The 13,279-nt window shown below is 37.8% G+C and overlaps 1 protein-coding gene across 12 annotated transcripts in view; it reads right to left on the bottom strand.

Moving 5' to 3' along the window:
* Znf112 (zinc finger protein 112) overlaps positions 1–13,279 on the bottom strand; it is a 28,020-nt gene that overhangs the window by 14,414 nt on the left and 327 nt on the right. Inside the window, exons 1-5 of one of the 12 annotated variants that reach the window (XM_048790727.1) lie at positions 12,678–13,250; positions 10,530–12,349; positions 7,976–8,027; positions 7,456–7,550; positions 5,815–5,940 (exon numbers count right to left, since the gene is read on the bottom strand). In XM_048790727.1, coding sequence (XP_048646684.1) covers positions 5,815–5,859 — 45 coding nt within the window. In that variant the 5' untranslated portion in view covers positions 5,860–5,940; positions 7,456–7,550; positions 7,976–8,027; positions 10,530–12,349; positions 12,678–13,250. Of the gene's footprint in view, positions 1–926; positions 975–5,814; positions 5,941–7,455; positions 7,551–7,975; positions 8,080–10,529; positions 12,350–12,677; positions 13,251–13,279 lie in introns of those variants that run through there. The other 11 variants (XM_048790726.1, XM_048790735.1, XM_048790730.1 and 8 more) reach the window with 11 other exon arrangements.

Below are 13,279 nucleotides of genomic sequence, written 5' to 3'. Positions count from 1 at the left end.
CACAATATATTAGTACATGATAATGAAGCACAGAAAGCTTCAAGTACTGGTGTGAAATAACTTAGTTCTTCTTATGTGAAAACATCTAATTTTTTTTCAAGTTTAGCTTCAATATGATCCTGTTAGGGAAAAAAGTGTGTTTTAAGTATTCTTTTTAAAAGTCCCTGAGGTACCGCTTAGGTTTTTTTTTTTTTTTTTTTTAGTTTTGAGTCCCTAGAATATTAAAGACAAACAATAGTAAAATAACTCTCAGAATTGCTTTTGGAGTAAAGATTATATCCAGGAAAATTGATATTACAATGTAAAACTGCAAGAATCCTCAGGAACTTAAAAGCTTGTAGTGAGAAATAATTTAAAGAAAAAGGTAGTGAGTGGGATAAAAAGAGTTCACTGACATTATTAGGTATTTTATTTATTAATACTTTTTAGTTGTACACGGACACAATACCTTTGTTTATTTATTTATTTTTATGTGGTGCTGAGGATTGAACCCAGTGCCTCACACATGCTAGGCAAATGCTCTACCACTGAGCCACAACCCCAGCCCCTACTATTAAGTTGAATTTTTTTCCACTATTAAGAAGAAAAAACTATTTAAACTTCTGTTATTGCAAATGTAATTAGGAAAGCATGTTCTTAAATGACCAATAGAAAAACCAGGTGATTTTCAAGTATGGTAATACAATGTGTGATTTTTAATTTCTATTCTCTTTTACACTATTATTTGTGAAATAGAAATGATAATAAATCAAATTAAAAACTAAGAAATTCTTCAAAAAGACAAAAATGTACACAAGAGCCTGACACACAAATGGTATTAAATTCCTGTTGTCTTTCTTTAATTTTGGTTAAGAAGGGAAAAAGTATGTCTTCTCTCTGAGAAATGAGGGCAACATATCCAATGACAGAAATGAAAACCAACTCACCTGGAATTTGGTCATTTTCTCCTCCTTTTTTTAGGGAAAGGTAGAGACCTGAGAAGTCAGAAGAGGATAATATGAAAGCAGCTCCGAGAGAAAGGGAAATGTTTCCTTGTACAAATTACAGAAAGGTCTCCTTCCCCAGCACGTGCAGCCACACACATCTGGTAAGTGGTGGGCAGTGTGGGCTGGATTCCAGCCCCACCCCACCCTGGCACAGGCTGCGCAGCTGGACCCAGCAGCCCTCACACCTTGCATCTCGCAGGGTGTTCATTCTGATCCTGGGAAATGGAGACAAGGAGAGGCAGTGAATGTGCTGGTTGAAAGTGGGCTCTGCGGACAAAATACCTGGGTTCAAAACCAGGTGCTGAATAATTACAGTTGTTTATTGACCTTCCACATGATTTGATTCTGTCATCTGCAAAACTGCAATGGTTAGAGGGCCAACATTATAGGATAGTCAGGATTACATGTGGGGGTAGCGGAAAGCTATTCTAACTATTCCAAGATTCTTTATTTCCTCGTAGCTAAAGAAGTAGACACCATTTTGCATTATAAAACTGCCTGTAAATAAATTTGGGAAGATATTTGGATGCAGAGATTATTTTTTCTGTCCAGGAAAAGTCACCCTTCAGTTCTGGAATGTCCAACTCTGGCTTCTTATTTTATTTGTTTCCCCAGTAATATCACTGGTTAGAAACTGAGACTGCCCTTAGAAAAAATGTATAGTGGCTGATAAATGTTCTTCCAAAATTCAGAAGAGGTTCAATGTACATTCCTTTCTCTCATGGAAACAAAAAATTAATGAAAACTGTGTGCTATGATTCTTCTGATGTTAAACAACAACCAAAAACGTGACTCTGCCTGTTTTGACTGTTGATCAGAACCCCTAACTAGTTAGCAAGGCTGTTTGTGGGGTAAGGTGTGCTCATCTGTGCAAAGCAGCTCACAGCTTGTGAATTTAGACACCATAAGTTTAATTTCCTGGGTCCTTCCCCAAGATCTGTTACTTTTTTTACTGTTCTCAGGCAACTTCAAGGCCATCTGTAGAAGAGAAAAAAAAAAAAGCAAGGACTGTGTAAGGCAGAGCCTGTTAGTACCACCTGGAGGGAGGCTACTTCAGTAGGGTCCTACCTGTCAGGAGCTGCCACATAGGAGCTGAGCACCCACCAGCTTTGAGCAATGGAAATGTGGAGACTGGCTTCCCTGACCAGGAAGAAGGTGGATCCCCATCTCCACTCGGCAGAGGAGCAAAGCTTTGGGAGTGGGTGTTACCCAATGGAGTGGGCTGCCTTCTTGTTCCTTTGTAATACTACCCCTGACCTGTTATGGATAGAATGTTCCATGGAACCTCCCCTAGTGTGTCCCCTATATAAGAATAAAGAATTCCAGTGGCTCTCTCTCTCTTTCCAATGGAAAGAACCATCCTGGGATTTTGAAAAGGTACTTCTGTGTGTTGTGTGGTTATTGAAGTAGTCAGAGTTTGTGAACCCAGCATAGGTCACCAGCTCAGTTAGATGGTGTAACCTACCTCCTTGGGAGTCCCTGCCTACAAGGCCATTGCTGTAGAGTCCACAGAACGCACACACAACTACCTAGGACAAGTATTAATCTGGCTGTGCAACCAGCAATGAAAGAATTGAGTTTTTTTTTAACATGTCCAGTATTCACCTTTGAAAAGTGATACAGTTCCTAGATAAAAGACAGGCTGTGTGGTGTCCTTTTAGAACATGGAAGGGGCCCCAAAACCTAGACTTCGGGAGGGAAAGGGAGGGATGGGCTCAGTAGAGAAAAGGAGGCCTGATCTCAGCCCTGGAGGATGACTGAGTTGTATCTGCCCTCAAAGACAGGTGCTTGCCAAAGACCTGTAACAAGGAGTTAGAGGGCACAGGGGCAAAAAAGGAATCAGAAAAAGTGGTGAAAAGAGCCAAGCCATGTGCTTTAGAGAAACTACCTCATGAATCCTCACGCCACCCAAGATGCAGGGACTCCCTTCACCATGCAAAACACGAGGCATCAAGATTTTTAGTTGCTTTCTCCATTTAGCCAACAGAGTAGCCAGAATTATGAGCTCAGAGTCTGTGTTATCAATTCCTATGATGCTGACACTCAAGCTGCCAGGTCACTGGAATCAGTGGTGAGTCCAAGAAAATAATGCCAATGCCCAAGTAACAGTCCTGGTTTTAAAAATCAGGGTCTGTGGAAGAAGAGCTTTTATGAAATTCCCACAGGTGACCACAGTTCACAGAAAGTTGCAAACCACAGACTGCGGGATGAATGGTGGCAGCTGGCAAGCTGGGCCCATGCAATTAACCACTGGGCCTGTAGCCTCTGGAGGGAGCTGCCAGAGGACACAAGCCAGGAGCAGAGCAGGGTCTGGGACCCAGGACTCCTGATTCCCAGCTATCTATCTACTTTAAGAAGCTCTTGGAACTGTCACTAAGAAAACAGCAGTTTACCTGTGCTGCAGATGCCTTTGCAAGCACTCGCTCAGCATGAAGAAGGCTTCCAGACTCAACCAACCTCATTAGCTCAAGCAATGACTCACCGACTACCCAGGAGATTCTTAGAATTAAAAATAAAAGGCAGGACAAGAGCATAGTTCAGTGGTAGTGTGTGTGCCAGGTATGAGAGGGCCCAGTTTCTATTCCCAACACCACCAAAATCACAAATAAAAGGCAATTCTTTTTAAATAAGTATTTAAATAGTGGTAGCTCTACAAAATGTTCTCGTTTGTTCATCTATTAAATACAGTTAAAGTCTGGGTATGTTCCTTCTTGGTTAAAACTCGTGCCTGTATGCCAGCTGCCTTGAGGATAAAGGCTAGATTTTCAGCAGGCCACACAGAGGAACCTCCTATGGCCTTCTGCTTGTTCTCTCCAAACCCTCTCCCCTATAACCTCTTGCACTTTCTAGGTATCAGGGTCTAAGATCAGTGTGTGTGTGTGTGTGTGTGTGTGTGTGCGCGAGTGCACGAAGGGTGAGTGAAAATTTTTGGGTCACATGCTGTCTTCTTGTGAATACTGATTATTCTTTTTAAAACCCTTTAAATGTAAAACCATTCTTAGCTGGGAAGAGACATAAAGAAAGAAATCATGGGTAATAACATGCCTACCCTAGTCTGAGCCTTCAGGGCCTCGAACACTCAGTTTCCATGTCCCCTGCTCCAGGATGTTTTGAAACAGGTTTGGCTGTGGCCTGCTTACTGTGCCAGCCCACCTTGCCAGCCTATGAAGGCACAGGGCTTGGCCAACAGCCCAAGCTATAGAACCAAGCTGCTGAGCTCAGTCCTGATTCAGCCACTAATAGGCAGAGTCAATTTCTGCAAATTAATTAACCTCTCAGTGCCTCTATTTCTTTATCTGTAAAATGTAGTAAAGGCAGAGTTGTTAAAAGGACTAAATGAGTTGAATGCATCAAAGCATTAGAAAGTTGGTATGGTTTATAACAAACACCAAGTAAAAGTTAGCTATTGTTGGTACCATCCTCCTTTACTGTCACTGTGGAAGAAACAGAGCCCACACGTTAGGCTTCATTTGTTTCTTAGGTTATTTATCTTAGGTCAGTAATTTCCAACAAGTAGACATCACCCTCTGAACACTGTTAAAAAAAAAAAAAAAAATGGTGGCTTCCACATCCCAACAAAACCAATTAGAGATAAAGGGCAGAATTTAAGTTGTCTATTCTTCTCACACTCCTTTTCAGAAAATCTGAACATGACCTGAATTGAAGGTCTATTTCCTACTACTTGTTGAAAAGCTGCACCAGCCAAAACATGGACTGAATAATTCCTCTCTACCAATCCTGGTGCTTGGTATTAAGCACTCAGAGAACTTGACACAGTCCCTGATACCTACAAATCTGCAGCTGGGAGATGGATCAGAGAAAAGCAGCAGGAACATCAGTCAGCTCAGGTCAACAGAAATGATCAACACTGAGGCCCAGGAAAGTAATGGGCATCCTGTTGTCTTTTGATGAAATGTCAATGAGGTGAGCTAGCGTCAGTCCAGGTTCTGCATGCTTACTACTTTTCAGTCTCCTTGTTCAACTCATCACTAGAAAAGAGTGTTGAGATCTTCCCATATGACTGCAGATTGCTCAGTTTCTTCTTTCAGTTCTATTTGGTTTCTTCATATAACTGTGGCTTAGTGATTACACACACAGGACGGTCACATCTACTCGGTGGACTGCCCTGGTGTCGTGTTGCTTGCCATCCCTGGTAACAGTCTTGGTCTGAGGTCTCTGTGTCTGATGTGAACATGGCCTCTATGGCACACCCTTTAAAAATGTTTTTAAATTGTTAGCCTATCTCTTTCCTTAGAGCTAAAATAGGGTTCTGTTAGACAGCATACACTCGATTCTTACTTTTTACCTAAACTATAATTTCTCTTAACTGATGTATAATCAGTGTTATTAGCATTTCATGTAATTATTGACATGGGTAGATTTCCATTTACCATTTTATTATTTTTTTCCCATTTGTCCTCCCTGGTTTTGTTCCCCTATTACTCTTTTTCTGTCTTCTTTTGGGTTAATTTTTTTTTTTTTTACTATTTAACTCTTTTTCATTTAGCTCTTAACTTGAGGCTGGACCTCCTGTTTTTGTTTGTCATTCTCTAGTGATTGCTCTGGGGTAACGCTGCCCATGTCCACTCTTCACAAGGCACTCTGTGTTACTGTTTTACTGCTACTGTAAATGCAGAAGTCTTGCCACCAGGCAGTTCCCTACACCCTTCCCCTTTATGTTTCGGCCGTGTGTAATCTTCTACGGGCAATAAAAACTCTAGCCAAGAAAGTTATAATTTTCTACCTTAAACAGTTATGTATATTTTTAAGACACAAAGATGCATTAAACAGCATTTCATATTTACAAAACAAAACAAAAAAACCTTACTATTTCTGGTGCTCCTTCTTCATTTCTGAAGTTCTCAGCTTCCATGTGGTATCATTTCTGTTCAGCCTAAAGAACTTCCTTTAGCACTTCTTTCAGCACAGGTGTGACATTTTTTCCCCTTCATCCCTGAAAGAAATTTTCTTTGCTTATAAAAACAACTCCTTTCATAAAGCCTAGATCGACAGCTCCGTCTTTAAAGCATCTTCACAATGTTGTTCTAACATCTCTGGTCTCCGTACTTCCCCAAGAGAACTCTGCAGACATCTAAGTCGTCGTTCTACCAGACATAACATGTCACTTTCACTAACTCTACTCAAGAATCCTTGCTTATCTTTGTCAGGAGTTTGATTCTGACGCATCCAGAAGTGATTTACAATGAGTTTTTTTTTTTTTTTTAATATTGAGCTTCTTGAATCTGAGCTTTATATCATTCACCAGATCTGGGCAGTTTGGGGCCAGTATTTCCACACAAATATTTCTTTCTCCCTCCTCTGAGACTTCAATGACATGAATATTAGACTTTTGATTCATTCCATAAATTCCTAAGGCTCTGGTTTTTGGTTTTTGGTTTTTTTTTTTTTTTTGTATTTTCCCTCTGCTGCTCAGATTACCATATTTATCTATATTCAAGATCACTGATTCCTTCCTCTGTAATCTCAGTCTGCTACTGAACCCCTCAAATGAATCTGGCTCTTCAGATATTGCATTTTTCATAAATCTAAATCACTCAAAGTATTTTCTCTAAATATAATAAAATTAAACTAGAAATCAACAACAAAAAGATATCTGGACAATATCCAAGCATTTGGAAATGAACAGCATATTTTTAAGCAACCAATGAAATTAGTCACAAAAGAAATTAGAGCATTATTTAGAATGGAATCAAAACCAAGATGCGACATATCAAAATGCATGAGATGCAGCTAAAACATGTTATAAAGCACTGTACACCAATGATGCATAAATTAGAAGAGAGATCTTAAATCAAAGGTAATTAATCCAAAAGCAGAAAAGGAAATGATAACCATAAAACAGAAATCAATGAAATTGAAAACACAAAGACACTAGACAAAATCAGACACTAGACAAAAGTAGGACCCATGGGCCCAGTCCAGCCCCCTGCTTGTTTTTGCACAAGCTGTGAGTTAAGAATTGTGCTTACATTTTTAAATGTCTGAAGAAAAATCAAAAGAATATTGTTTCATGATGGAGTCACTATATAATATTCAAATTTCAGTGCTTCTGAACTGCCTCAGGCTGCTCTTGCATCACAGAAGCAGAGCCGTGTGGCTGCAGCAGAGGCCACATGTGCCACCTGCACTTCTTTGTATTGTTGTTAAGCACAATGCAAACTATAGGACCCAGCATTGGGCTGATTCAATTGGGTTAAATGTTGCTAACTAAACAACATTTTGAGTTACATCTATTTCTGTAGCATAATATTTTAATTTTAAAATTACCAGTCCTTTTCTTTTTTAAAATTTATTTATTTATTCTAATTTGTTATATATGACAACAGAATTCATTTCAATTCAGAGTACACAAATAGAGCATAATTTTTCATGTTTCTGGTTGTACACAATGTACCAGTGTATTTTCATCACATCAAAGAAGAAAAGAGCCAGGCACAGTGGCACATACCTGTAATCCCAGCGGTTCACGAGGCAGGAGGATCGAGAGTTCAAAGCCAACCTCAGCAACCATGAGGCACTAAGCAACTCAGTGAGACCCTGTCTCTAAATAAAATACAAAATAGGGCTGGGTATATGGCTCAGTGGTTGAGTGCCCCTGAGTTCAATCTCCAGTAGCCCCCGCCCCAAAAAATAAGAACACAAAAACCGACTTCGTTAAGGGACAATAGAGGTGAAATATTGTTATTGAATTAGATGGCAAAGCCTTTTGCTTATTATGCACTGAGAATATAGCTATGTTAAGAGAACACAACATATGTCAACACTGTCAGAATAAGCACCCATCACAAATACTCTCAATTTACACTAAAGCAATGGTCAGAAAAATTAGAAAATTCAAGTTGAAATATCTCATCAGAGCAGACTTTCTTCACAAAACAAGTGATGTAAATAAAGCTGCAATCAAAGTAAGATTTGGCTATTCATATACACAGCTTGTATTTTTAACCCAAGCAAGAAAAGTATCTTACCATTGATGAGCTCATCAAATCATGTCTGACTGTAGCAGGAAAGCAACTGAGTCTAGGTAAATAAATTTGCTTAAAGTTATTAGACTTGAGGCAAGAACAAAACTCTGAATTAAGAAAAATAAGAACAACATTATAGTCCCTTAAAATACAAGGAAAATAATTTCAATAAATTACATTTGGCTCCTGATGATTCCAGTCATTACTGATATCGCTTAGTTGTTGTTTATTTGTTATCAATGCCAACTTTGAAGTGACTCAATAATTAGCCTCTAGGAACAGTCTTCATAGAAGAACTACAGGTGAAATATTTTCAAAGTTGAAAAAAATACCAATCCAGTATAACCTAAAGCAGTATAATCTGCTAAAATGTGTTAAAACTGATTGTGGTCGAAGTATGATGTTGAAGCAGAAAAAGGCTGAGATGCACAGACTTCTAGAACCTTATGGTTTTAAACAATACACTTTATTCTTTTTTAGTTATGGAGGTCAGAAGTCCAAAATCAGTTACTGGGCTAGTCAAGGTGTTGGCAGGCCTATTCCTTCTGAGAATCCATTCCTGCGTTGTTTCCATCTTCTAGAGGCAGCTGGGATGCCTTGGCTTATGGCCACATCACTCTGGTCTCTGCTTCCATTACCACATCACCTTAACTTTGATCCGTGTGCTTTTCTCTTATAAGGACCCTCGTGGTTACACTGAGTCCAATCAGGTAATCTAGGATAATCTACCCACCTCAAGGGCCTTAGCTTAATCACATCTGCAAATCTCTAAACAATGTAAAGTAACATTCATAGGCTCTGGGGATTAGGATGTGGACCTTTTGGGCAGCAATATTTCTCAGTACCACATATAAATAAATGAATAAAATAAAGATCTATCAACAACTAAACAATCCTTTTTTTAAAAAGTCATTTTCAAAAAAATACATAAAATCTCATTACATATCAGCATTAACAGATGAAATTTTGCAGTTAATTTTAATAATATTAATGAACTTCAATTAGGTGAAATGTTATCTCTCCAAAAAGAATTCCACTGTTCCATTTGGTGTGTCTATATTAGAAACAAACTGTACTTCATCATTTTATTTTAAATTTTGGCAATAAAAGATTTCTCTTTTATTTATTTATTTTTTTGTACCAGAGATTGAATGCATGGGGACTCGACCACTGAGTCACAACCTCAGCCCTATTTTATATTTTATTTTAGAGACAAGGGTCTCAATGAGTTCCTTAGCACTTCACCTTTTTTGTTGAAGCTGGCTTTGAACTTGCAATCCTCCTGCCTCAGCCTCCCAAGCCACTGAGATTAAAGGCATGTGCCACCACACTAGCTTAAGATTTATCTCTAAATAAAGCATTGATTTTGCCAATTGACTGGAAAAGCTGAAACATTTATAATCTCAGACTTTGAAGAAAAATTCTGTTGAACCCCAGATAAAATCAATTAAACCCACAGGGAGTTCTTTGGGAGAAAAAAAAAACAATAAAAATTAAAATTCTAGCCATACTGACAAAGAATAAAAAAGAAAAGACACCAATTAGCAAAATCAAGAATAAAAGAACAGGTTTGAGGGTTTAGCTCAGTAGTAGAAAGTGTGCTTATCATTCATCAACCTAATCAAACATTCTAAGGAAGAAGAAAAATGTTACCAGATGCAGAAAAGGCACTTGAGAAAATACAACATTTATTTGTAACAAAACTTTCACAAAACTAAAAACATAAGGGAATTTCTAAAAATGCCTTTCCTATGACCAAGACAGTGGTGACCATTCAAACCGCTCCTACTCATCAACACGGCACTAAAAACCAGCCAGCACATATGGATTAGTAGCCTGAATCTGGACTTCCTTGAACTGTCCTGTTTGGGATTTGCTCAACTTCTCAAAAGAAATGTATAAGGTTCATCTTAAGATACCACAGGAAAAAAAAACAAAAAAAACAGTGAAATAAACCCAAATAAATGAAAAAAAAAATATCAAAGGGATGAGTATAAATAGGTGAAATTGAAAACAGATATAAAGAAAGCAAAAATTATCTGTTGTTTTACAATCAATAACACTGATACACTTATCACAATGCTGGCAGAAAACAAGAGATAACAAAATTACCAATACCAGGAATGAAAAAGTGGATAGCAATTACTGGCCAGTGGACATTAAAGTAATATAATGGGAACACCATGAACAATTCTATGGGTACAAATTCTAGAATTTAGATGAAATGGGAAAATTTCTTGAAAATTACAAACTATCAAAACATGTGTTAAGGTGAAATAACATAAAGTTATAAAACTGAATTCACTGTTAAAAAATCTTTCAAACATATAATATCTAAGCCAAATAGTTTCACTGCTAAATTCTACCAAACATTTTTAAAAGAAATATCACTTATTGTACATAATCTCTTCCTGAAAATAGAAGAGAAGGAAAAACTTCCAAACTCATTTTATAATTCCAGAATTATACAGTACAAAAAAAGGACATAATTGCAAAAATCCTCAACAAAATATTAACAAATAAAATTAATATAAAAAGAATTAAAAATACCACTTACAGGTGGGATTTATCCCAGAAATGAAAAACTCCTTCAATGTTTGGAAATTCATCAACCTAATCAAACAGTCTAAGGAAGAAGAAAAATGTTATCAGTTGATGCAGAAAAGGCACAAGAAAATACAACATTCATTTGTGACAAAACTTTCACAAAACTAAAAACATAAGGGAATTTCTAAAAATGCCTTTCCTATGACCAAGACAGCGGTGTCCATTCAAACCACTCCTACTCATCAACATGGTTCTAAAAACCAGCCAACGCATATAGATTACAAAGCATGAAAGAAAACTGATCCTATTCATATACAACATGATTGTCTAAGTGGAAGATCCCCATTTACCAATAATAATAATAATAATAAGAAGAAGAAGAAGAAGAAGAAGAAGAAGAAGAAGAAGCAGCAGCAGCAGCAGCAGAAACAGCAGCAGCCGCCCTTCTGGTGTGTTTAGCAAAGTCTAAAAATACAATGCAGATGCAAAAATCACATTTCTTACACTAACAATGTGCCACTGAAAACCAAAATTTAATAACAATACAACTTATAGTAACTCCAAAAGAATTCATAATATACTTAGGAATAAGTCTAAACAAAACATGCTTAAGCTCTGTATGCAGAAAAACATGAAATGCTGATATGAAAAATTTATATTTTAATTCAGCACCAATCAAAATACCAGATGAATTTTTTGTAGATATAGGCAAGCTATTCTAAAGCATACACAGGAAGGCAAAGAAACCAGAATAGATAAAATTATTTTCACTGGAAAAACTGAGGAATTAAACTATCCATTTTTGAGACCTACTATCTAGCTACAATAATTAATATAGCTTGGAAATATTGAAGGGACATACAGATCAATCTAATAAAAGGAAGTACAAAAACAAACCAAACAAATGGTATTGGATAGTTAGTTATTCATGTATAAAGAAAACACAACCCAATTTAAAATGGACACAATATATGGATAAACACTTTAGCAAAGAAGATATAAAAATGGCAAATAAGCAAAGGAAAAGATAGATCTGATCATTAACCATCAGAGAAAGTCACAATGTAATTAAAATCACAATGCAATAACGATACACAACTAGTAGAATGGCTAAGACAATATTAAGTGTTGGTGAATATGTGGAATAACTAGAACTCTCATATCTTACTAAGGGGAAGGCAAAATAGTACAGATATTCTGAAGTGAGGTAACTTCTTATAAAGTTAAATATACACTTTCCATATGACCCAGTAACTCCACTCCTAAATATATATACCTCAGAGAAATAAGCACAGAAACCTGTACATGAATATTTACAGCATATCTATTCGTAAGTGCTTAAAACTGAATAAAAAATACCAATTAAAAGGTAAAAGAATAAACTGTGGAATATCCACAAAATACAGCAATGAATAAAAATGAAGTATTCATACACAGAATAACTTGGATACATGTCAAAGGTGATTTGCTAAAAGAATCCAGATTCAAGTATATAAGTATTAGTTCATACATATAACATTCTCAAAAAGACAAACTACAGTGCTTCTATAATCAGAATGTGAACTATAAAGATTTCAAATAAAATACAATTACATTGCAGATAACTAAAATAATCACATCAAAAAGACATAACTTGAGCTGGAGTTGTGGCTCAGAGGTAGAGAGCACACCTAGCATGTGTGAGGCACTGGATTCAATAGTCAGCACCACATAAAAATAAATAAAGGTATTGCATCCACCTACAGCTAAAAAATAAATATTAAAAAAAGTCATAGCTCATCGACATAGCTTTTGTGACCCTCTACAAAAATCCAAATGCACCTTCTCAGTCTGATAGGAAAATGCAATCAAAAATTAAGGAAAAGGATTGAAACTAACTAAATTCAAATCCCAGCTCAGTCTCTTGCTAGCTAGGAACCAGAATTAACAACTTAAGCTGTGTCTCAATGATAATGACAGCCCCCCTCCCCCACACAGGGCTGTGAGGATTAAATGTGTTGATTCATATAAAACTCTTAGAATGATATTTAGCACTACATGTTTATATGCTATCTTTATAACTGAAACCCACCACCCCTTTCTGCATCTATTCAACAAACATTAGAGATGTTCTGTAGATTTGCCAAAGGAAATCCCTTCTCCCATGAGAAGAGCGAACTCGGGAGAAGGAAGGATGCTAAATTCTGCCAGGCCAAAGGATCATTCCCGACTTTTCCCCTCGGCTTTTGTCAAATCTAGGTTGAGGAAGGAAAGGAGGCTGGGAGAAATCAGAACTCCCCCATAACTTCCAGTGGACATCCCAGACAACAGCCAGGAGTGGGGGGCCGGGTGGGGGGAGATTCCTAGGCATTCGGGTAGAGCCCGGGTTCCTTCTGGGATCCGAGAGGGGCCAGGGACACTACAACTGGAGTTCTGACCCCTTCCTAGGTTCCCTGGAGCTTTCAGCGAACCGTGTTTCTGGAAAAGTTAAAAAGAAGCCCAACAACAAATGTTATCAATGATGCACGTCTCCTGCCCCGTGCCAGGTCTGTTGTCAATCATTTTATGGAACTCTTAAAACCACTCTTAGGGAGGTCGGAATGCCATTTTAAAGAAGAGGAAACGAAGGCAGAGATTAGATACTCGCCAAATACACCTCTGGGAGGTGGCACAGCTGGCTGTGGCCAGGAAAGGGTCTGGAGGATGCAGAACCGAGGAGACCCGCGACCCCCAAGGACACACGACCCCGGTGCGGGCCCAGCGCGCGGGATACGCCAACCG

The sequence above is a fragment of the Marmota marmota genome, unplaced genomic scaffold (assembly GCF_001458135.2).
Source record: "Marmota marmota marmota unplaced genomic scaffold, marMar, whole genome shotgun sequence".
Lineage (NCBI taxonomy): Eukaryota > Metazoa > Chordata > Mammalia > Rodentia > Sciuridae > Marmota > Marmota marmota.
This window is presented reverse-complemented; position numbering and strand designations above follow the sequence as displayed.